At 34.4% G+C, this 27,384-nt stretch overlaps 1 protein-coding gene across 3 annotated transcripts in view; it reads right to left on the bottom strand.

The window, feature by feature from the left end:
• The window catches only part of LOC126380360 (hemicentin-2-like), a 69,577-nt gene that overhangs the window by 3,019 nt on the left and 39,174 nt on the right, over positions 1–27,384 (bottom strand). Inside the window, exons 2-8 of one of the 3 annotated variants that reach the window (XM_050029738.1) lie at positions 14,295–14,389; positions 11,529–11,718; positions 3,912–4,026; positions 3,351–3,430; positions 2,928–3,061; positions 2,432–2,634; positions 359–455 (exon numbers count right to left, since the gene is read on the bottom strand). In XM_050029738.1, the coding sequence (XP_049885695.1) occupies positions 359–455; positions 2,432–2,634; positions 2,928–3,061; positions 3,351–3,430; positions 3,912–4,026; positions 11,529–11,718; positions 14,295–14,358 (883 nt within the window). In that variant the 5' untranslated portion in view covers positions 14,359–14,389. The remainder of the gene's footprint in view (positions 1–358; positions 456–2,431; positions 2,635–2,927; positions 3,062–3,350; positions 3,431–3,911; positions 4,027–11,528; positions 11,719–14,294; positions 14,390–27,384) is intronic. The other 2 variants (XM_050029739.1, XM_050029740.1) reach the window with 2 other exon arrangements.

Genomic DNA, 27,384 nt, shown 5'->3' with positions numbered 1-27,384 from the left:
AAATGCTTGTTGAATTACAATATACTATTTTAGTATTTACCCAAGGCTAAAGATATTAATATCACAAATGTTTATTGGGAAAATCTTTAAGATAGACTTATGAATTTAACTGGCCGGAAGAAAATTATGTGCGATATATATGCAAAAATATATTTTCAAATATTGTATTCATTAAAATAAACAGGTACATAAAACATAAATAGCCTATATACGACCCACTGCTGGGCACATGCCTCTGGGGTAAGGAGCATTCCACCACGCTGCTCAACGCATTGGCCCAACGACTTAACGTGTCCTCCGAAGCACGGAATCATCTAAAGAATAACTGAAACATTTAAGTACTTTCAAATTTCATTACCTCGTAACACATGAACCCTCGCGACTGTTCTCATCTCCATTGGCACATGCAAGGCACAGGTGTAGTTACCAGCATCTTCCACCTTGAGCATGGCCACCTGTTGGAACAATTCCAATGAGCGAGTCATATTCCTTTTATACAAAGATGAACAGGTGTTTGTAACATCGTAACGAAAACTTTGAGGGATGATACAGACCATGATTCTGAGTTGATATCAAGTCGAATTTTCTGTCGCAAAACTATGGAACTGAAAATAAAAAAAATATCCCCCTCAGTATTCGTTACGGTGACACTATCACCCATAATGTGCTTGTATGGGGTGTATGTGACATCGTAACGAATACTGAGAACGATTCAGCTCATTATTCTGAGTTAATATCAAATGGAATTTTCCATCGCAAAAGTATACAATTGAAAATAATTTTCAAAAACTAAAAAAAATCTCAGAGTCATGGTCTGAATCATCCTCCTCAGTATTCGTTACGATCTCACTAACATCCTGTAGGTGGTAAAGCCGTTTTTTTTTTGTTATTCATTATTCACCTATCATTATTTCGTTTTTATTTAACCCTAAAGCGAGAATACCAGCTGAATAGTTTTTATTGATTAAACACAAAATTCAAGCGCTTATTTTTTCTATACCTACAGTGTCTAAATTGTCAGTTCATAAACAACTCGGTGACATCAGTATGATATTGCGAGAAACCCCAACAAGATATATTTTTCACGGAGATAACTCAGAGCAGTACGAGTAAGTGGAGAGAATATTTAAGTTGCCACTTACACTTTACCCCGCAAATATATTACGGCAATTTAGTCTGAACGAAGGTAAAATTACTGGGCCTAGAGGGTGTAGAAAAGGGTACAGTGCGATTTTTAGCGAGCATGTAGTGATTTGACCACAAAATACGAACTTTTTCTACTACGTCATTTCGTTTAGGAGGGTCAAAGGAAATAATATATTAGTAAGCCGATTTTAAAGCATAACGATAATGGCTTTGTTGATTGGCGCAAAATTGATAATAAGTTCTTTTCGCAGTCTAGGATGTTGTTGGCTATGAATAAGACTGCTGTTCGTAATTTCTAGGTTGTATTAGTTGTGGCAAACTCTCCACAATGTCATGGCCAAATTATCCGAAAAAAGAAGAAGACTTCTTCTATCGTATGGGTTGTGAGGTGAATACTAACGATGTGATCAAAAGACTTGACACATCATGGCAAACAGATTTATCTATCTTTTCACCTACAGACTAGTTTCAGCACTGTATATTTTTGTAAGCTGATTATTATTTGAATAAGCTTTAAATTATGAGTCTATTTTGCAAGAATTTATATTAATCGGTTGTGGGAAAGCTGTTTTAACGAAAGCACCCTCCCGGTAGTTAACCCATGACCATCATCCAGTAAATATCGTGCGGTCTGTTATCTTTTCTCATAACAAAGGTCACATACAAAATTACGTTGTCTAGTTGAATGAAGTGCTGCTTATTTTAGTCGCCTACAGTCTGGTTTAATTTTAGTGCTAGAGACGCAATAATTATATGGCATTGTTATCGAAATAACTTGACGCTATTGGCGACGATAATATACATGTAGAATGTATATCTTTAAAAAATAATCTAAATATTATGTTTGATTATGTCTTTGGAAATTACTAGGGACACTAGGGTTGTAACGAATGTTCTCGCTTTCGCATATACAAAAGCGAAAGTCTCGGTTTAACATATGCGAAAGCGAGACTTTCGCATTATTATCCTCGCTTTTGCTATTAAAAATGCGAAAATTTGAAACATTTTGTTACCCCAGAAGACGCTTAGTCGTGCCGAATTGTCGAGGTCACGAGTCCGAGGATTCGATGTTTCCCCGCGATGTCAGTTGCGAAGTATCCTTCTCGTCAGGTTATAGCTGTGTAGGTATTATTTTATATATCAATCATTGAGAAGAACAAGATGTTTCGATTTCGCTTTAGCAGAATCGCGCACACTTATGAAATTGTTTTGCATTCGCACAGCAGCAACATTCGTTACAACCCTACAGTACAATGGTTTGTTGCAGATATATTTATAGGTTTACCTGCAGGTGACTCGTGAACGTCAGATAGTCCGTCTCGATAAGAACTCCGCCACGTATTTCATCCAGCGGAACTGAGCTGTTTCCTCTATACCATCGGAGAGCGGGCTCGGAATCTCCGGGGTGCAAGTGTAAGATCATGCATTTCAGGGAGAGTGTCTCGCTTGTCTCAAGGAACGCCTCTTTGGTCAGTTTTATTTCAGGACCTGTTGGAAAAGTTACATTTAACTAAACTGCTAGTATGAAAGGGATTTAGAAATGACTATTTTAAAAATGATACACTTCGGTCCAACGTAACTCAATAATACTTAGTCCTATTTAAAATAAGTGATTGCATAGGTTACATTTCGTCAACAATATTTATTCTGATAATATAGAAGATGACAGTAGACATAATAATTGCGGATACTTTTTGGGTTATCCTAAATTTTAAATAATTTAGGTAATTAATGTTCTCTCAAATATAAACTGTGAATTGCTTGATTTTAATAATACTTACGATGAATTGTAAGTTTGAAGCGCTTTAACATCGGTGGGTGCGTGGACACATGGCAACAATAGACACCAGAATCCGTGGCCCGAGCGTCTGACAAGGTCAACCGCCAGGTTTCGCTGGCCAAGTCCACACGGAATCTGGTCAAAAAAAAAAACAAACTATCCTATTCAATACTAGCGTTGCGTCTAAAATAATTAATATTATATTCTTTAAGCTAAATACCTTAGAAATATGATCATTCAAGTAAAATGGCATTAAGTTGGTATCTTAAACTAGGTTTCACTTAACTTTATAAATGTCAATTGTCAAAATTCGGCGTAAGGTTAAACTTTCAACAAGGTTTCACTGGAGTAATAAATTGTCGGATATTCCTAAGCTCTGCTTGGGAATAGACTGAAAGGGTACAAAACTTTCTCAATATCTCACCTCGAATCCGCTGTATGTGTTTCTAAATCTAAAGTTAGCAACTCCAAATTTTCATCGTCGGAAACTTTAATCCAAGATACCTGCAACAAACGTTGTGACTTCAACACTGTCTACTTAATGACCATGTAGGTTAAAACTAGCTATAACTATACTACATGTATCTAAGTTTTAAGTTTGTAAAATTTCTAGATGTGTGCTCGCTCCTTTTAATGTAGATTAAATAATTGTTGAATTCGTTTCCTCGTTTAATATACTATAATAATTACTAAAAAGTAAAATAAAATTTGTATAGTTCTGTAATAGATATCTTGACATTATAAAATAAAATTTACAGTGAGAAAATAGATTAGTTCAATGAACATAGCTACATAGTTTAGTTATTCTTTTACAGACATTACTTCTGTTGTACAGTTCTGTTCACAGTTCTGTGAACAACTGGACTTTTTTTGTCGTCATCAAAATAAAAAAATAAATTCTGCTTTACACGTGACCGCGTGTCATTTTTGAGTTTAATAACATTCCAATTTTGATCATTTCATGAAATTTTACTGTTGTACTCACGGTTTTGTCCCTCAGGGATGCTACTTGACAATCGAAGTTGACAGTAGCTCCGGTGTCGGCATCAATGGAGGTATCCTCCGAAGACACGTCACCTTCAAACGACGGCGGACGAAATCTGGAACGGAATACCTTGGTTTTCAAAAAATATAAAGATTATTTTGTAGTTTGAAGACAAAACCAAACAAACTTGCATGTAATCCTGTTATTGAGGAGCGCTGGTCAAGTTGGAAGATAAAACAAACTTCGCATTTACTAAAATTCTTGTAATAAAAATAAGACACACATGACAAGACAGACATAACACTTATAACACCCGATTTAGCATTTAACCGGTGGTGCCACCCCTCAAGACAATTGGTGGTACGACGTACTAAGTTGGCACAGGTTAATAAATTTGGACAAAATATTGTAAGCCATTGTCTCTAAAAATACTTCTAGAAATGAAATTATTTATACATTGTTTTAAGTTTACGCGGTTATTATCATAATTAAAACACATAATAACGGGTTCTTACCTCATAGTCTCATATCCCCATTTAAACGCGGTAAGAACCCGTTATTATGTGTTTTAATTATGAAATTATTTCTTCATAATTTGGGGCCAAAATCCCATGCTTTAGCGATACGGTCAGCGGGCAATTATATGATTGACTAATCTTAGTACTTTTCGTCGAAACCTAATTTTGTCCATCTATATCAGTATCATTATTATTGTGTATGACAAAAAAAAATGCCTGCGAAGATCATAACGTCCGCTTTAAACTCCCTCAACCAAGTGTTGGGAAGTATTGGCAGTGGAATCTTTGCCATCTTCCGTATTTCCGAATGCATATAACCCGGGTGGTTTCAAGGCCATAGTGAACAGGCTCCTTCTGGGCGAGCTCGCTCCATCTTAGGCCTCGTCAATGCCTTCGGGCAAGTCTGGGGCCAAGAGCCAAAACCCATCAAAGGTAAAAAAAAGTATTATAATTTGTCATTACACTATCACAATATCATTGTTAAAAAGAGCCGGAAATCATGGAGTAATAATTTGCCCCTATTCTATATATCTACTTGTAATTCTTTTTGCACCTCGAAAGATTGGGCTAACCGGTATACTTTTTATTCAAATAAAATAATTCATTCGCATCGTAAACTAGTATCTTTACACTTCAGCATGCATAACATAATCGTAAATATTCAATTTGAGATGTTTCCACGTTCACGTGATTAGAATTTGTTGTTTACCTTTATTTTGTATAAGTAAATAAAATAATTCAATTCGTTAAGTAAGGGAAGAAAGTTACGCTAATTCTAAAACCCTTTCGAGATTCTGTCTTAATTAGCCTTATTTGTCTATTTTTAGCTGTCAAATCAGTAGGATTGTGTTTATTTTAGCGAAAATCGTGTATTTACTTGACTTTCATGTAACCTGTAAATGTAAACAAATTGTCCTTGTTATATGACGTTTTTAATAAATAAAATCTGTAGCCATCACTAGGGTAAGGTGTCTTATGAGTATGTGGTTAAATTAAATATAGACTCCAATAATAATGGTGATTACTAACCCCCATCATGTTTATTAGAAGCTTGTATGCCAGTATGTTAAGAAATGAAAAATTAACAAATTGTTATTTATATCTACTGGACATTATCTTCAGCATGCAAAAAAAAACTACTTAAGTACTACTGCATGCAGTAGTATTTGAAAATGTTTGCTTTTCATGGAAAGCAAACATATTCAAATTAATAGTATTTTAATACCTAGCATAATCTATCATTTATAAAAATATCTTAATACCCAATTGTGTTGTTTCAAAGAATAGATGACAGCCGTGAAAATCAAAATCAATATAGTATGTGATTTTCGTGTCAGTCCTTTAACTGCAGGCTTCGAAGTGTTCGAGCAGCCATGGGACTGCCATTTAGCAACTTCGTGAGCATCAGAATGACCAGTCACTCGGCTTCATTCTGCGTATTTTAAATTGCTATGGTGCTCAATCATTTCCCTATTAGTGCCTATCGCCAGACATTTATTCCAACGTATGTTAGAAATAACATAATATTTAAAGGTGCTTGGCCATCTTAACGTCAGGACGGCCGGTCTTTGAACTCGGCAGCTGTAGAGTCCCCAGATACGGAAATATTTATTTTTAATCAAAACGCTTGTTGGCAGCGAGACTTAGCTGTAGGTCCGCCGCACACTTTGTCTTCATAAAATAAACACCAAATATAAATATGCCTCTAAACTCTGAACACTTTGTCCTACTGATCCGACCATGTGAACTTTTTCCCTGTTCGTTCGAATAAGGAGTCGGACTATATGGACCATGTTTTCTTAAGAACGGTTAGCCGTTCTTAAGATAACATGGTCCGACCAACATACACTCACGTCACATTTTTTTTAGCCCACCAATAGGGTGTCATTATTATACTCAGTGACTTTATCGACTATTTATTCACCAACGTCTCCTAGAAAAGTCGGAGAACCAATCCAACCCCTTCTCCACCACCACCTCTTTATTTGTTTCCTTTGCCGCGTAATTCTCATTTCCGTTCCCGCCTTTTCTGTTTACTTACTTTTTAAATTAATTGATTAGTTATATAACATTTTCAATTATAAATAACTTATATGAATTCACTAATATTTTAAATCATTAAATACTTTTAAATTATAGGCCCATTTGCTTGGACGATAACAATGCACTTAAATTAAAAGTCCATATAAATTTATTAGTTATGTTAATATAGAGATATCTACTTGCAGATAATTAAACTTCTTTTAAAATACGCTTGATAATGACAATACAATAATTAAGCACCATTTCAACTTAAAATTCGTCGAGTGACCGGCCATTCTGACGCTGATGCGACTTCGTAGCTGACGTGCAAAACTTTGCGAAGCGTAAAAAACACAATCGGCTTCATTTGTTCCTGAAATTTCGGGTAACAATCTTTATGAATATGAGTGTTCATTATGTTTAAAATACGGCAGTTTTATTGTTAGAAATAATAAAGTAACCTACCTCGTGAAAATGAATCAGCATAACCAAACATTTCTATAATGAGGGACTTTCCAATCGGCGTTCCCCATAAACACGATAGATGGCGTTGTTAAGTTTTTTCTTTGTTTAAACTTCTAATATAGACATATGTATCTTTTATCTTTGTTTTTGGGTTTAATGGTGACCCTTTTTATTATACTACCGTGGTGTACAATTATAACTTCCACCCATTATTATTTTGATCCAAAATAAAGAGACGCCATATAGGTAGCAACGTCATTCTCTACATAATGTGATCCAAATATCAAGCAACAATTTGTTTTATAATGCTTCTGCCATTACATTACATTTTTTAATAATTATGTATCCCAGCAATGAGAAAATAGGTAATTATCACGTTAAAAGTGAACAACGCCATCTATCGTGTGTTTGAGGAACGTCGCTTGGAAAGTTAATTTAACATGCCGTTTGTGAGAGCAGAGCAAATGAAGCTAATTCATATGAATTAGGATTGGTTGACCTCAATATATTAAAATATGTGAATTATGTTTTATATCGATAAGTACATTATATTTTCAACGTGATTTACCATAGCAGAATTATCACACTGATATCAATAGTATAATTTTCTCATTTTAAGTTAAATCCTTTTCTCTTATACGGTCTTCTCTTAATTACAAAAGCCATTAGGGGTAATTAATGTCACATACATGTAAAATATTAAAACTGGCCTTTCTAAAAAGAAAAGTGATCCCAAACGGGAACCGTTTTATTTAAACCGGCCTCGTCTATAGACGTGCAAGGGCTATGAATTAAAAGACGCCCATTACACCGAAGGTGAGAGAGGGATAAACATAAAGGTCACCTTATGGTTGTCTGGAAGAAATCGCTTTAAGCGATAAGGCCGCCATTTGCCATGTACTTAGTTAAGAGACTTTTTGTAATTATTTCTTTTTATTTTGGTGCAATAAAGTGTATTTGTATTGTATTGTAAAGGTGTCCATCATGTTGTTAAATGTACCATAATATCAGAAATCAGAAATCATTTATTCGCTTAGGATAGGTAGGTACAGAGTCACAATATGGTATAAAGCAGTGTTACAGCATCTCTATCCACTAATTATTATTAGCATGCAAATGTCAAAAATTCAAAAATTCTCTAATACTATAAAAACTATTAGTAATAAGCCATTCGCATAATTTAAAAGTCATAACTTTAGTGGGTCCGTTTTTAAATTTATCAGGTATCTTATTGTATACTTTTATGCACATGTTATGAGGACTTTCTAAACAAAGTGTAGTTTTTGGACAGTAGTCCCTTGCTAGTTCGTGTGGTAGTCGTCTCCTTCTAGGATTAATATCAGCTGCTCTCTTAAACAAATGTCCATGCTTTTTAACAAATTTAAATACCTCCAGTATATACATACAAGGGACTGTCGAAATTCGTAAGCTTACAATCAGCGGACGACACGAAATATAAGGTGCTTTGTTACAGATGGCTCTAATACACTGTTTTTGAGCTACAAGTGCTCTCTTGTTATCTTTGCCATTGCCCCATAGCAGGAGTCCGTAATTGAGAACTGAGGCAACATACCCGTAGTAAGCCTGCAACTCTTTGTGAAGTTAGTCTAGACAGTCTTCTTAGGACGAAACAAATTTACAAATACAGTCGTAATATTCATATGAGACGTGTAAAGAACACAAAACGTCTTTTATAGAAAGATGTATCGTGTTGAGACATTACTGTCCGTCTAACAAAACTTGACGAAATGACAACAAACTCAGTTCATTATGCGATGGATGTGCCTCTGGTTATCCGAATTAGGAATATAGGTATCGCTGCTAACAGATTACAACATTTACATTGTTAGTAAAACCGTACTTTATTATTCGCGGTAACGTGATTTAGGTGTGCGGATATTAGAGATAATTAATCGCTTCAATCTATAAAAAAAATGATTTCAGTATTTCATGCCTGAGAACATTGTCTAAATATCCTTCTACATTTTTGAAGTCGGTTAAAAAGTAAGAATCAAAACTAAGAAGCCGCGTGTCTGACGTTTAGTTACATATATTATTTATCTACAAGGGGCGTAACAAGTTTGTAAGTACCGGAGCATTATGAAATAATTTTGGAGAAATTACAAACCTACTTGTATTTGGCTCGGTTATCGGTGTAAAGGTGGCCCTTTGCTGCTGCCAGGCTGAAAAGGATCTTCATTAGACCGGCAAATGAGATAACGTGGGCTGGTATTAACCGAAATTAGTTTCACTGTTTAACGGAACGTGTCCGTCCTATGGTTTATTTGTTCTGACTTGATGTGGTTGTTACTTTGTTTTAATTTTGAATGTTGTTTATTGTGTGACATTTTTTTTCAACCTATTTCTATCTCCGTTTTTTCTGATGGGGTTGGATCGAAAACTCTATTTTGAAAGACACAAAACAATAGGTTATGATCTGCAGCAATGCCGGTGTAAAAAGAGCTAAACAGAGAGAGATAATTAATACATAACATCGTGTGCTAGAAAGCGACACGATTCTAATGTTTAAAATAAATGCATTTAATAGTTTTCATTGAGTAAAATCGGAACGCATTTGAGAGAAATGACAAGTGACATTGTTAGTGGGATTTTTGGTCAACATTATATCACATCGTAATAGGTACATTAGCGGTAACATAATTTTTAATTACGTTTTTATCTCAGAATTTATATCTCGTAAAAACTTACTTTATTGAAATGAATCGTAAAATTTACAATGGACGCAGCTTTTAAGGATTCCTTCGAGTCTATAAAGTTGATGGCTGCATCAAAATAACGCTTATCATGCTAATTTTGTTTGTAGCTTTAGCTTTACTTCATTACCAGATCCCATTTTGCTGAATAATATTAAGATTCAATTCATGAATTTTAAATTGTTCGACACCATTAGAAGGCGCGCCTTTGCATCTTTAGTGAGATAAGCGGGATTTTTTAGGGTCGGTTCCGCGAGTTCGCCGTTTGTCCTGCTTTTAAAGGACAGTTTCTTTCAACTTTTAGAATGTTTTGACTTAATATAAATTATCAGCCTCCGAAGATCCCTTAATAAAAGTTGAATGAACGCTAGGAAGATAATTATAGTATAATCACAAAATCAAAATCTAATCATTTATTCAACGTAATTATCATGGATAAATTTGTTAAAGGTCAATTTAACATTTTTGAATCTAGGTACGTCATTTCGCAAGGTGTTATGGCTGAGGAGAAGAAATAACAAGAAACTGCAACAGCAACTCATGTTTTCAAGTAATGTAGGTATACATTACAAGTTATTTAATAACTAGAGCAACACATTTAATACTAGGCATTTTTATCATTAAGATATATAGTTTCCGTCGTAACATATCCACTACTAGCACTGTTATTTTCTAAATTCCTGATTGCAAACGCTTACAAGGACGACTAATGAACGCGAAAAGGTATGTAGTGGTAGAGTTGTGGCCAAGATTACTCCATGACTATTGATTATGGGTGACTTCAAAAGTTATTTAATAATTGGCGGTAATTAAACAATAGAACGAACGAACCTATTAGCAAACCGTTAGGAAGAAAATAGGAATAGAATTTTATGTTCACAGGACACCTCTTTTAGTAGGTTTATAGGTATTCTACTAATAATAATCGTAAAACAAATATTAAAGTTGAGTTTGAGTAGTGTTTGACCATGGCATGCATACAAATACTTAAATACTTATAAGTACTTTAATGCACAAATAAGAAACAGTTACACAGGTTATTTAGTACACGGCAATTTCTTCCAGGCGACCATAAGGTGAGGATAATAGGAAAATTAAAATAATATATCTATTTAAAATTTAATTTTAATTTTAAATTTTAAATTCTAAAACTGAGATATATATTCTAGAATATATTATAATGTTATATTGCTTGAAATTTTTCTCCTTCTGTCGTTTGGGTATATTATACTATATACATATGAATATATACACACTACTACTACTAGAACACACACACTACACATACACACATATACTACTATTTTATATTTGTTATATACTTCTAATCTAAACATATAAAAGGAGAAACTGACTGACTGACATATCAACGCACAGCCTAAATGGCTAAACGTAGGCACTTGAAATTTGGAAGGGACGTAGCTTAGGTACTGTATAGGTGCACTAAGAAAGGAATTCCCGGAATTCCCACGGGAACGGGAGTTAGCAGGAAAATCCTTTTGTATGAAAAATCTAAACCGCTTAAGTTAGACGCTTGAAATTTGGCATGCAGGTACCTTAGTTAACTTAAAACTTAGTTGCAACATGATATTGCAAAGTTCTCACGGAAACGGGAGTCAGCGGGAAAAAAACATTTGTATGAAAAAATCGAAACCGCGTAAGATAATGTTTTCAATCTAGCATGCATGCATACCTTAGTAAATATAAAGTTTAGTTACGGCTGTATTTTGAAAAATGGGAGTTAGCGGGAAAAAATAATCGTATGAAAAAATCTAAACTGTATAAGTTAGATGCTTGAAATTTGATATGCACTCCCACACACACAAAGATCTGTCTTTTATAACACGCCACGCGGACGAAGTCGCGGGCAAAAGCTAGTATGTTATATTATTGCTTACTTGTCATGGAAGTGCTTGTTACTTGTTGCATAGGAGTCAAATATATAGTTGAGCATCGGTGAATCTGACTTCCCTTGACGCATGGACGTTTTCCTCGGCCTCGGAGAGTACGGTCGCGGGTTCCTGAAGACCACCGCCGGAGGCATCGTGCCGGGCTCTGAAGTGACTTCCGGTTTAATACCTGTTGAAGCTAAACAAATAAAACAGTTTTTTCGTTACTTTTAATGATTATTGTAAAAGACATTACATAATCATAATTATTATAAAAGCAAATGTGTGACGTACTTGTACATCCCACACCTCTAGCTTTAAAGTTGTTCTTTAAAGTATGATTCATCGTTAGACAGATGTGAGTTATATAGGAGCGCCTTAAGACCCTGAACCGAGCATCGCACCCAACTGGTCACCCTCAGGCCTGTCGTTTTAAATTTTGTGCTGGGCAAAAGCCCTCCGCGTTCCCCATCTGCCAAGCCACCTTCCGGCCAAGTAGTCAATGCCTTAGGTATAAAATTTACAATAGCGTCAAAAAAAAAACCACTCGCTGTTGTTGTTCATAAATTTACGAAGGCAAGCTAATTATGACTCGATCCACGTTCAATGACAGTAGTTACTGCCTGTATTTCTGACTATATCGCTTGAAACTGATAACTACCATTTAAATTGAAAAAATATTTTTCCTTCTGTCATGTGGGTTGTGACTGTAAGATCATCAGGCCCCTGACATTTCCTTACAATCCCGTAACCCACTTCCGTAACAATACTCAATATAAATCTTTTCTTCATCTAAACTATTTTCAAAAAGATCGCCGATATTTTTCGTTTTGTGCGTTACCACTACGTAAGTACTATAACATTATGATTGCTATGAAAAGTTTATCACTGTTTTAGGGTCCATATACCTACTACGGATTGGTGGCGAATAACGCATGAAGATAAGTTTTATGATAGCTCAACCAACTAAACGCCTAAAAATTGAGTACTTTCCTAGGTTACAGATAAATTACAAAGTAGTTGTTGAGAGCGTATATGGGAAAAATATCGAGAAAGCAAAAACATTGTAAGCTGATTTTATTATGAACGAAAAATTGACATTTAAAACAATAGAACGTACAAATATATTAAAAAAAAAAAACAAAATTTAGGACGACCAAGGAGGCCGTCTTTAATAGTAGTGATTATTTTTCATACAAATTCCATAGTAATGTCATGTTTTGACGTTTAATAAAAAGTAACTAATTTGACTAATTGAAAACTACCCTATTCCGGTTTAAATCAAGTAATAATCAACGGTCTTCCGTCTGGGTTAAAAGACCGTCTATTGCCAATAACTTCTAACTCTGAATAACTAAGCGCCTTACGTCTCTGTCGATAAAACAGTCCCTAAAGAGCTAGTCCGATCTGAAAACCGTATGGTTAGTTTGGACAATATCGGCCCTGCAATTTCTTTACCATTTTGCGCTTCAGAATGCAGTGGCCAGTGGCGGATTTTTTATCAAAAAAAGTGGCACATCGGAGGAAGAGAAGTTTTTCTGATCGCGTAAGTTATTTAACGATCCATTAATGTATTCGTTTAACATGATGCAGGAATATAGCTCTTATTTCGAATTTATAACCGTGTGAAATTTCAAATTATAAAATGTAATAGTTGGGGAGACCGTCTACATTAAGAGAGGGAAGTCCGTCATAATAAATGCCGATCTTGCCTCATTCCAGATATTGTCAACTATTACACAGACCGTATGTTATGCAAAACTAGTGAGATAGTATTTTGTGTTCCATTCTGTAAAGATTTTGTGTTTGTGTACACATTATAAATCTTACCGACTTATACCTAATATTAAGTAATATAATGTATGTCACATAGTCTACCACCATCAATCAAGACGCTTTTTAGTGACACCTCATTTGTTTTAAGAGGCAACAAATGCGTATACACACATACATAGCGCATAACCCTCTTTTGCTTCGCCGCTGTCGGGTAAATAATATGACGAAATGTTTACAACCACTGTCACCAAAGATATGCCGGCGGCAAAGATATGCCGGCTTGCCTTATTTTAAAAAATAATCCTTGATCGGTGTAATGAAAGCCTTATTCACAAATCGGTAAATTACGTATCAGAATGGCATTGTTGGTTCACCGCCTGAAACTATTTTCATACGTCTAGGCCCGTAGGCCTAGATAAACAACGTCTAACACATCGTAGTAACAAATCGTAATTTGTTACTAATAATACGTTTTTTCTTTTGTGGATGGACTTGCCTTATACTGCACTGGAAGACCGTCTACTTAACACGTTTAAAAAAAAAAAAAAGATTGTATAATCAAAAGATTACAGCGCGTATTCTTATTTAGACTTATATACATAGCCAAGTAAATTATCTATCATACCCGACTATATGATCTGTACTTTTAAGTACGTTATGTACTTAACTGCTACTCTGCTATCAATTACATCGTTAGGAAAAACTTTTTTTTTGTTTTAACACTGCGCTATTCATGCTACAATAGAAAACTTAATCACTAATCTTTAATATCCCTTTTTCAATCCAACAAAATAAACAGATTTATTTATAAATATAATATTATATATACTTAGCCATTTTTGTTCAACTTATACGCCACAGATTATAATACGTTTACGTACAACGGGAATTCTTAAGAAAACGAGTCCAAAGTGCGACAACCTTATTAAAGTCGAAAAGCTTGAATGTTCATTTAAAATCCAGCCCCTATAGGAAATCATAGCTTTAGGAGATACAAACCTGTGAAGTTATCGAGTGGTGAAATTGGCGTGAGAACCGCCATCAGCAACACTGCGCGCTGCATGCCGCTGCATCCTACCCGCTCAGCAGGCCCACTGTAACAAAACATTACTGGATTAACATCATCTTCTTTCGTCAGCGTCGTTTGTCATCTTACATTATATTCACTCTTATCAACTGTCCCGTCGTCAATCAATATCAATCAATAATACTTTATTGCACAACGACATATACAAAGGACATAAACATACGAATAAAAATAAGCACAATAGGCGGCCTTATTGCTAAACAGCAATTTCTGCCAGGCAACCTTGGGGTGAAAGAAGTTTATCCATTGGAGCACGGGATGGTGCAATAAACATAATTATTATAATGATACCAACATAACTTAAAAAATACCGTAAATTAAATGAAAATATATACCTCTATAAATATAAATAAACACACAAAATTACACACACATACATAAACATACATACAAATAGCCTATATAATATAATACATGTAAGGAGAATAAGAAAAACACTTCCAAGTTATGCCTGCAAGAAAAGCGCCGTCGCGCAAAATACTTAATTATTTATTTGTTTGTTATGGTGCATCAACTGAATGACGAACAAATACACATAAAGACACACAATATAAATACACATAAGAAATGAGCCATGTCAGGGGCCTTAGGCGGCTCAGTAATAACCCTGACACCAGGGTTGATGAGGTTGGTATTCCACCTCATAACCCACACGATAAGAAGAAGATCAGAATAATAATGGGTGCCTAGGTGTAATATAATAACGAAGCGTTCCGGTATGCCACTGACTATAATAATAATAACAGGAGCTTAAATTTTTACTTGAAATAAAATTTAAATGGTATGAAACCCGAAAACTAACACAATTGAATAGTTGAACTGAGAAATGGGTGGTTAAGTAGGTACAATTAATTGTGATGTGGAATGAATGACTTTCAGTATTTGTTTATCTTTAAACTGGTTCAATGTAGGTGGAACTCTACACTATTATTATTCAAGTCGTTGAATTTGAGAACATTCTGAATACGGGATTATGTAGAGATTATGTTCTAAAATTTAAACTTTGTAAATTTGCGGATCGGAACACTAATATTGATTTGGTGAAGTGGACGCATTTAATTTACCTGTTTATAATTTTCTAAGGAAATAATAAATCTGGCAGCGTCCGTATAGTTCTTTTGTATAGGCACAGATCATATAATACTACCGTACAGATGCCTCACGTCATACAACGAAACCGTGCCGTTCTAACTCGGGCAATTCTTCGGGCTATTTTTAGTTCTAATAAATGACCACTAGATGCCGCTAAAACGCCCTAGCGCTCAAGCGTAAATAATCGAGCGACATCTAGTGAAATTTCAGCTTACTGAGTGCAAGTTATTGCAAGCACAATATATTACTTAGAGTTAGAGTAAAATTAAGATAATAGATGGCGCAAACGGATTTTTTTTTCTCAACGTTGACATGTTAGTATTATAATCTGTGACAATGATCTGTGACATTGTCAAGGTGACAGTTGTTAGTTGACATACGATTATTTCTGATGTTTGGATTTTGTATTGGCAAAAATATATCTTCTACTCCTGTAACTATCTAATTAGTTACTAAAACTGGAAGATAATTAAAAACATAGCTAAGGTCCTACCTAGAACGCAATCGTCCCTTATCATCCCGGGCGTGTCGTAAAACCGACTGATGAGAACCTTTATGAAAGACAACTCTTTTCTAGCATGATGAAACATTACATTGGACCACCGGTTAAGCACCTGAGGACTTTGTATAAAGTGCTTCCAAATTGGTCTCTGCTTACTCGTGGCTCTGCCCAGCCTAATTCGGATTACAGGCGTGAGTATAAGTATGTATGTAGTAGATACTTTTTTTGTGTAGCTGTCACCTATCTATGGTACAAATCATAATATACTGTTTGTTGAAAAAAGTTAAATAAGTCTAGTTAGGCAGAGAGCGTGTTGTGAATTTAAGCCTGTAACTTATTTCAGATCTCTAAAGACGATGATAACCATTGTGAAGAATGACATGCAAAGGCTATTAGAACCACATATCAACAATTTTCTGACCATGACCAAGTGATGAATACGATAAAAGTATACCTCATGAAAGCCACACTACTTTTCAAAGAAAAACATTTTCTTTGGAATTGTAGGTATTATAGTGAAGACTTAATCTTGACTTCTGTTCTGCATAAATGAGAATCGCACTATGCCAGGTATGTATGCTTAAATTATTATCCCATTAACCCATTTCTTTGAGCACGAATATCTAAATGTTCAATAAAGTAGATAAATTTCAAACTCATCGGATTACATGTGTAATAGGTCATCCATGTGTCTAAATGTAAAAAATAGAGCCTACTATTACTACTCCATTCCACCAATCTACTCATTGGTATATGAGAGTATTAACTCACACTTACTCTCCTTCTCAGGGCGGACAAGCAGAGTTTTGGTTTAGTAGACAAAGGACTTATTCGCAAATGGAAGGGCTCTTTCTTGAAATGCCCTATTCGTTTTTCGCACACAAGATGTACATACATTGCAATATACCTACCATTATTATATAGTCACTATTACTCTAATATAAAATAAAATAGGTCATAATGGTACACTTGTTTGCATCTCAAATGGGGAACACCAGTTCAAACCCTGGTACCGGGCTTGCATTAATGAGTTATTAATTTATTTTAAACAGTTGACATCTAGCACAGTTGACTCGACCATTATAGGTAGTGATATGGCCTATTGTTAGCCTAACAGAAAGCTTGGTGAGGTGTGTGTGCTTGGTTCATCTTGCGATGAATGTTACTTTGACTACCTCAATGGGATGCAGATCTTGCTTATGTTATTAAATTATCTGTGATACATAGACAAACTAATGCCTATAATACCTAATGAGTGGAAGAAATGTTTTGTTCTGAATATCATTGCCGATTAATGTGCTCTTTTAATAACTATTATATTTTCATTTGTAGGTAACATAATGTAACGAGTATGCTGGTTGAGTCAAGATAATATGAAATAAGTGGAAAGATAATGTGGCCCAAGTAGTAAAGGTAAGGATGTGCAAACAGCTGAATGTGAATCTGGCAATAATGTGCCTGTTTAATTGAGTTTTAGTTGAGTACCAAATAGTTACCTCGGTTGTCCTGGGAAAAACACTGATCCAGCTTTTCTGATTCAACTGAGTTTTTGTATGGTTTTGAATAAATAACTAAACAATAGAAATGTGTTTTTTTATTTTACTATCCCCTTTCCATTACATAGATAATATCATAGTAACCTTAAAAAAAAATATTGTTCATTACAAATTATAACAAGTTTAATGAAGTTGGATTTTTTTAAATGACTAAAATGAAAATACAATAAATATTCAATTAAACTACTTCTTTAATTCAAAAGGTATTATATTTTGTTATTGTTAGATACTTACCTAGCTATTTAGTTAATCAACGATTTAGAATCTCTGAGATAGTAATAAGGCTAGTAGGTGATTATTTAAGTAGGTACATACATACATACATACATAAACTCACGCCCGTAATCCCTAATGGGGTGGGCAGAGCCACAAGTAATCAAAGACAACTTGCAGCCACTGTTGATACGAAGTCCAAAGATGGATATGATGAACCTTATGGTGATAAGGGATCAGCCTATCGCCCATAACATTAGTCCATCATGTTAGAGGACACAATCCCTCTGTCGGGTGTTAAGTATGTATATTAAAAAAATAGGGCATGGGTATGAAACAAAAGAAAATCTTAAACTAGGGTAGGCCTGTAATCTAGGTAACTAATAGGGGAGCAAGTGCAAATTATATCTCCAGTAACTAGGTAGGTCTATTAACATAAAATAAAACGAAATACCTACTACTAATTAAATATTCTTTTTCACAGTTTCTAAGATAGGGGGAGATTCATTTAATAAAACAATATTTTTAGTTTATTTTCAAAAATATTATATTGAACCAATATTGTAAGGAGAAACACTTGTTTTGAAAAATGTTGGATTTTGAATCATGTTTTTTTTGAAGAACATAGATACCTTTTCAAAAAACCTTACTACGGAGATCATCGGATTTCGACCCAGAAGTCAAAGTGCCGGCCAAAAAATAATTTTGCTATATTCCATTAGATCTTATCCGTCTGAGTATTTATTACTAAGGCACCAAAGCTGTAGGGTCAATATCTTCGGTTTTATTCGAATTAAAAGAATTGTATTTTTCATACATTTTGGTGAAAATGTGAAGTGCCGGCCAAGAAAAAATATTGGTATATCCCGTTAAAACTTATCCATTTGACCATTTATTATTATGGCACCAAACGTCTATGACCACTATTTTGACTTTTGTTGGACTTTACGTTATAGTTTCTGTGTGAAAAGTGCCGGTCAGCAAAAAACACATGTCAAAGCTACCAAGAAGATACCTGTAAACATTATTCACTATGACAAGTGTATGACCATTAGTTTGGCTTTTGTTAGATTAAAAAAAAACTTGATTTTTGATTGATTTTGTAAAAAAATATAATATAACAGACACGTTATTTAAAGGATCGTCAGAATGTTTATTACTATGACATTGAACATCTATGACCACTATTTTGAACTCAATTAGATTTCTCAAAAATCTGGAGTTTTCATAGATAATGCATAATGCGATAATGCAGGTAAAGGCGTAATATCGTGGTCGTCTTTGGACACATTTTTATAAATCAGAAATAGGTTTTTGTTTGACCACTATCTCACCCGACGGTGATACACGCTTTAGAAGCTTCTTTTTGTTAAGAAAAGTGAGGTACTATGCTATGTCCGCCGAGTAGCACCAGGACATTGTGATCGGCATACATGCAAAGTACAACTGCCCGACTTCTGTCTTCCCTAACAGCTACTTCAGACGTCATGCCAAAATACGAGTTTCGTCACTAGATGGCAAGCTTATCTTTGGAGGGTGGTACTGGTAACCATCTACGGTCAAGATGAATCAATACCATAATTCAACCTAAACTTAGGCCGTAACGTTGAGTCGAATGCAAAAACTACAGCCAACGTCGTATCTAAAATCAAATAGTATTAATATAGATTAATATAGTATTCACCTAACAACACACAAAACAAAAACACAAAGTATTTATCTGACTAATAACTAGTCATTGTGAAAGCTCTGATTGTTGTCATTGTTAAATCAAATCAAATATACTTTATTGCACAGAACTAAAAATTCAACAATCAGACAAAACACATGAATACAGTACAATTTGGGCGGCCTTATTGCTCTAGAGCAATTTCTTCCAATGTATATAAAATAAAATGTATATAAAAAAGATTTTTTTAAAAGTAGTTTAAATAAAAGTCAAAATAATGGTCAAAAATGTTTCGCGCCAGATTATTAAATGTTTTAAAGGTCCTTTGTAATCCGCCGTACCGCAATTTTTGCCCAAAGCACTTTATTTTTAAACAAAATTAATTATAAATCAAGATTTTTAAAATACAATAAAAGGCAAACTAATGGTCATACACGTTTGGCGCTATAGAAAAAAATGTTAACAAGCATCTACTCCATACTCTCAACATGGTATTTTTGGTGGTTGGCACTTTTCACATTTGAACTAAAACGTAAATTCCAATAAAAGTCAAAATAATGGTCATAGATGTTTGGTGTCATATCAAAAAATATTGAGAAGCAACTATTAGACAGATTTGACGTATTTTTTTCGATGGCCGGCATTTTAACATATTAACCAAAACGGAAAGTCCAATAAATGTCAAAATAATGGTCATAGAAGTTTGGCGCCATACTAATAAATGTTCTAACGGTCCTTTGTAATACACCTGTATACCTCTTATTCCTAACGGACATAATATGTTTTTTTACAAAATGTATGAAAAAACGTGATTTTGAAAATCCAATTAAAGCCAAACTAATGGTCATACACGTTTGGCGTCATAGTAAAAAATGTTCAAAGCAATCTACTCAAAAGGTTCGACACATTTTTTTTCTCTGGCCGGCACTTGGGCCGACATTTGGGCCGGCGAAAGTATGGAAAGCCGATGATCTCCCTTGTAGGTACATCCAATGAGCACTCAGTGCAGTAGCAACACAACAGAAAAGAAATTAGCCAAAAACAGTGGAGCCATTTTTAAGCGACGTTCTTAAGTGATGTAATTAATTAAGTGGTCCTTCAGACATATACCTCGCTATTGATTTTTAAAAATATCTACGATTTATGTAGTTATACAGGGGTTAGTGACATCGCAACGAAAACTTTGAGGGATGATTCAGACCATGATTCTGAGTTGATATCAAGTGGAATTTTCCGTCGCAAAAGTATGGATAGGAAAATAATTTAAAAAAAAAAAAACAAAAAAAAAATCATGAATTTTTAGACAGCAAATTCCACTTGATATCAACTCAGAATCATGGTCTGAATCATCCCCCTCAATATTCGTTACGGTGTCACTAACACCCATACCTACTTGTATGGCTACCGTATGTACTTGTACGGGGTGTAAGTCGTGTAAGTGACATCGTAACAAATACTGAGAGGGATGATTCAGCTAATTATTCTGAGTTAATAAAAATAAAAATCTTTTATTTCACACTAATAGTGCCCATTTATCAAGTGGAATTTTCCATCGCAAAAGTATAGAATTGAAAATAATTAAAAAAAAACTAAAAAAAATACATGATTTTTGCGACGGAAAAATCCACTTGATATCAACTCAGAATCATGGTCTGAATCATCCCTCAAAGTTTTCGTTACGATGTCACTAACATCCTGTATTTAATAGAAATCAATAGCCGGGAACTTATAATTATTATAAATAAATCAATGATTAAGATTCACTTATATGTTTTTAATAATCACCTATTTTGAAGTATTCTCAATTTAGATGTTGATTGCAAAGATTTTTTACGACTTTTACAATAATCATGAATTTTAACCTCTAATAATTTCTTCATCAAAAAATCGAAATGATTCAAATCATGATAATTAGCCGGGACAATTACTTCATTTTTTAATTTTTGCATCAAATCAGACACTAAATTAATTTTATACAATCCATTAATGTTCTTTTTATAAAAATCTAGTACCATATTTACCAGTTCATATAAGAAATCAGTAGGAGATTTTAACGTGGGTGTGACGATATTGGAATATGTTTTGTTAATCAACAATAATTGTTTTTTGTCAGTTAAATCAACTTGATCTTTAATCAACAATTTCTTGCAATCTTGACAATCAAATTTATCAATACATGATTTACCCAACCATCCGGCAAAATACACAACTGAACAGGTCTCCAATGTAACTTCACCATCGGAAGAACTCCTTTTTTCTGAAGTTGCAGTTACATTAGAGCTCAGACTAAGTGGCTCAATTTGCTCTTCACGAGTGCTGTTAACTTCATCGTCTGTAGCACCTTGTTGTTCATCATCTTCAACACCTTGTTGTATAACAGACGATGAAGTCGAAGGTTGTGGATCTGAATGTTGTGTATTTTGCTGGATAGATACAAACATTTCTTGATCTGATTCGCAATTACTCTTATCAAATTTGATTAAACTATTTAACAAATTCGATCGAAACATTGATCTCAATGATTTTGATGTGGGATTTTTATTGCATCCTCCTTTGATTCTATAAATTCCAAACAAATTTTCAATCACATCTTGATTTAATCGATAGGTGATTATAAATTTGACGCCAGTACCTGCAGTTAATTCTTCAGCGGAGAGTTGCCGTATTGCATTGATTGTTTGAATCATTCCGTCAAAGCATGGCGGTCGTGTTAACAGTTTTTGATTACTTTTATTATATGTGATTTTCTTTAATTTACTAAAAATTTCTTTTCCTTTTATTAATGTTTGATTAACGGCAGTATTTTGATTATTTGTGATTGCACATCTATATGGATTAGAATCAAATTTGTTTTTTGAATTGAGACAATCAAACAAATCATTACATAATTTCACAAAATCAGCTGTATTTTTAGCAGTGCTACTTTTTAACTCTCCACTGTCAACTGCAGTTTTGATTGCCCCTGCCACAGAATTGCTCAACACTTGTGTGGCTAGTTTAACTTTCATTTTTTGGAAGCTGTTCGGATTAATATGTACTGGCGTTAGCTTATTTAAAGATTTACTTTTATTATTTTTATCAATATTGTACACACTGATTATATCATTAAATGAGATTTGATTTCCGTCTAATTCAAAATCATTTTTAATCAAATTATTCCTAACATTTTTAATCAAATGGGGTGCATCAAAAATTGCATATATTTTACGATCATTTATAAAAAAGAATGGAGAATCAACAGTTGCGCCCAAGTTTTTGATCATTTTTACATTTGATGTCGCTTGATCACAAATAATTGCTTTTGGCAACAAACCATAATCAAATAATTTATTAATCATAGAATCAATTATAGTTCCTAATTTATCAGAATTAACTGTTTTTGACGATAAAAAATATGCCACAGGCATCTTCCAATTACAGTATAATCCCCTAGCTATAATCACCAACGCACATTTTGCTTCTTTTTGATTACGATCACCACCACCAAAATCTTCAAAGCCTTCTATTAAATCATATTTATTTGTATATTCTAAATCAGTCATAATACTCATTTCATCAAAGCATATAGCACATGATCTCTCCCTAATTGATTTCGTCGCGAATTTATTTTTAATAGAATCAAATATTTCATCATTAATTCCCGGTAAACAATTTGTTTCTTGAAGCCACCTTTGTATCGTCGATGGAGCGGCTAAAATTATTCCTGAATTAATCATAAATTTGTATGCAGAAGGTGATTTGTAATATAAAGCCAAGCAAAATTTTTTCTCCTCATCAGTCCATTGCTTTTTTGATTGTGATTTTCGTAATTGCATTGTTGTAATTAATTTACTAGATTGACTATTGAATTTGTGTTTCGATATATCAATCACATTTTTACCATGAATTCGAGTTTTCATTGATTTATTTTTTGAAATCTCCCGATTTAATTTTTTGGCTGAATCGACTAATTTCTTTTTTAATGCTTTGCATTTTGGCGTGTCTTCAGTAATTGACAAACGTCTTCTCTTCGGCGTGTTGCACTGGTACGCTACTGGTGGCGGCTCCACGAGATCTTGAAGTTCGCAGTCGCGAAGTCGTTTATTTTTGTACACCTTTTTCGGTGTCAGCACTTTTAAAGTACCTGATGAACCTAAAAAGAAAAATAGTATGTATCAAATAATGTCGTGAATCTTATCTTCTTATCGTGGGTGGAATACCAGTCTCATCAACCCTAGTTAGGGTTATGATTGAGTCGCAAAAGGCCCCAAAAGGTGAATGTAAAGCAAAGTTGTTGGAGGTAACATACCTAACATAAAGGAAGAAAAGGGCAATTATAACATTCATTTAAGTAGGTAGGTAAATAAAGTATTAACGTGGCCATTTTATAAATATTAAAATGTGTATGATAAGTGATTCCTAAAAGATAGACATAGGTAGGTACTTATAAAATTCCACAATACATTGTTTTGTTCTATCTCAAAACCATTAGGCAGCTTTTTCGATGAAAGCTCCCACTAGTCTTGATTTTTTCGGACATAGTTTGAACATCACCGTACAAAAAGTGGGACGCAAAGTTACTGTTAATATAGAGAGAGGTGAGACGTGACAGTATTTTTCCGGGTTCTCTATTTTTACGCATAATGTTTTATGTAATAATTTACCATGGCATAATTACTTGTCCTATTATTAGTTACGCATAGTATTCATTTGTCATAACTTTTTAAGCATAATTTTGAAACTCATTACTACCATACGCATAATAATTAATGCTCCGAAAAGCATAAAACTATACTCCGAATAAGAATAGTTTTGGCACAACTTCGAACATTTCCGAAACTGACTTTTTATATTTTTTACTCTATTTCATGCTGTTGGTCATCATTCAGTATACTTTTCGTGTGTAAGATAAACATGCTGGCGGCGTAGGGATGGCCCAAGGGCCACCCCCGCCGCACCCTAACCTACTGTTATGCCTTGTAAAATTATGACAAAACACTTTTATTCTAAAAAAGAATTATGGATACCTATTTATATGCGAATCAAATTTATACCAACAAATTTTAGTCCAAAAATAAGTTATTCCTAACAAACCAGTATTCTTAGATGTTATTATGGGAAAGTACTATTATGCTTAAAAACGTTACGCGAAAAGTATTATGATAATTAAAATTATGACAAAACCATTTATGCATTTTGAGAGAATCCCATTTTTCCGCGGTGCGCGATTAGGCGCCGAACTGGCAACATGCGAACTGCGTGGTAAAAAGTTGCAAATATACCTAGAAGCTCAATGAAAAAAATAAAATATAACACTTCTTGTAAGTCATGACATTGGTGCTAATTCCTGTAAACACCATCTAATTTTATTTTAAGTTATAGGTATCTGTCATTATTCTTTTTTTCTTTTGAGTTAGCCGCCGAAACAAACAGACGAGCGAATGGCGTGGGAGCTTTGTTTTATAATATACCTATGATTATTAGATTACTGACTTGATAAAGGCAACCAGACGAGATAAAGAATGTAAACAAAGTTTCAGGGGTTCAAAACATTTATATTTGAATAAATTATCATTCAAATTTTAATCGCTGTCGTCTGTACTAGACAAAGATTCGTCGGAAGAGTAAGAGTCAGCTGTGTTTATGATAAAACTATCTATCGTATTATCAATCATGTTGTCAATACTGTGTTTAAATCAACAACTACTCACAATACCCGCAAAATCAAAAATAAAAGTAACAGAAACGGAATACCTAATAATAACACAAAACTAAGTAGGTAAATACGGGGACGAAAAAATATGTATCACTTCGAACGCAATCCAAACAGAAATGAACTTGTTCATAAAATGGCGGACCAAATGTTGACAGCTGCGGTACCGACTGCTTTCCTGTATCTAGGTTTTGTGGAGGTAATAAAGTTTATTTACTTACTTTACTTACTTAAAGTTATTTACTTAGGTACCACGAAACACAACGACGGCTGTTGTTGATTACCTAACTGACGCCATAACTGCGCGTAACTCAGTAATGGTCCGTTTGTTTACGTTTTTTATCTCGTCTGTCTGGCCTTACTTTACGTACCTATATGATTTTAGGTAGCTACGCTGCGCTATAGGTACATTAACTCGATTCATCTGCCACACACGAATTCACACGATGCATCAGGTCATCGAGTGTACCAATGTAACCTACCTACTTACCTATAAAATGTACCTATGACGAAATCGTGGGTCGCCCACCAATGAACTATTTAATATAATTATAACACTGCCCAAGCCCACGATCTCGACGCATCGCGTTTGGGTAGTTTAATAACCGCTATAATATAATATACCTATAAGCCCTGTAAGCGCGGTGCACTGTTTTGTACAAGATTGTAAACAACTACGTCTCAAATCCGTGTGTCGAGCAACTATAGACTTTATGTCATTATAAAGATAAGATCCATTCTGGCTTGTAATTCTTGTTTTGGTTGACTTTGCGCGAGGTCACGTGTTATTACGATTTTAGGTAAGTAGGTAGGCAGGTACCAATTGCGTAATAGGTAGTGATGTGAGGTATGTAGGTAGGTAGGTAAATCTGCCTGTATGTTTTTTACCTCTTCAGGCTTAAACAACTGGTTACTTTATGATAGGTTACATTACCTACCCATTAAGTAGGTATTACAGATACTACTACTACTATCGTGTGGGTTGTGAGGTGAATTACCAACCTCATCTACCCTGGTGTCAGGGTTACTATTGAGCCGCCAAAGGCCCCTGACATGACTCATATAACGACTACGTACTTATATCAGTAAGTAGTAACCGGGACCAACGGCTTAACGTGCCTTCCGAAGCACGGATCGTCTTACTTTCGGACAATCAGGGCCCTGTTTTATAAAGCTGACAATTCGACATATCTGTCAAAAAATGACAAAATTGTAGAATTGTCGCGCTTAGGCTGTTTTATAAAGGTAACAATTATGTCAAAAATCGACCGTGAAAACGTGACATATTTGTCATTTAAAAAAGCGTTTAATAAAACTCGACATATGTCAAAAAACCACAGTCAAATTATTACGTCACCACAATTGTGGGATTGTCGTGACAATTATGACGAATTTTGACATATTTGTAAATAATAATGTTTTATGAAGCTAAATGAGGGTAGAATAGAAAAAATATTAACAAAGTAAAAGAAAGAATCAATCACTAGTGCAACTTCGATTGTTTGTTTTGATCGCCTGTGATGGAAATGCACAAGAAACTAAGTATTTTGGGGATTATCTATGAAAATAGAAACATACTGTTTGGGAAGTTTAGTGCCCAATTGACTTTCACTGCTCGATGATAGTACCATTTTTTGTAATGCGTGTTTTATAAACACTTTCTTACTCCTTTAAAATTCAAAATATATTATAGTTTCGCGACAGAGGGTAACTCTCCTGTCAGAATTGTCGGACAATTCTACAAATATGTCAATGTGTCGTGACAATTTTCTGTTTAATAAAGCTGATTTGACAAGTTTTTCACGACAAATTGTCACCTGTCACCTGTCGCCCAAAAAGTTTTATTAAACAGAAATATGTCGAATTGTCGCGACAATTCGACATATTTGTAAATTTTCCACCGTGACAAATTTGTCGCCTGTCAGTTTTATTAAACAGAAAAATTTTAGGATTGTCACTTTTTGACATATGTCGACTTGTCGGATTGTCAGCTTTATAAAACAGGGCCCAGGTGATCAGCCTGTAACGTCCTAACCAAACTAGGGACCACAAAGTAATTTTTGTGATATGTCCCCACCGGGAATCGAACCCAGGACCTCCGGATCGTGAGCCCAACGCTCAACCACTGGACCACGGAGGCCGTTACAGATAGTAGATAGGTATCTATGTAGGTACAATAAAGTTGTAAATTTCTGTTTGCATAATAGGTATTTTACGTCTTTAATTATTTTAAACTCTACAATTTATGTTAATACGGCTTTATCATAGTTTAGTTACT

This window comes from Pectinophora gossypiella, chromosome Z (assembly GCF_024362695.1).
Source record: "Pectinophora gossypiella chromosome Z, ilPecGoss1.1, whole genome shotgun sequence".
NCBI classification, from domain to species: Eukaryota; Metazoa; Arthropoda; class Insecta; order Lepidoptera; family Gelechiidae; genus Pectinophora; species Pectinophora gossypiella.
This window is presented reverse-complemented; position numbering and strand designations above follow the sequence as displayed.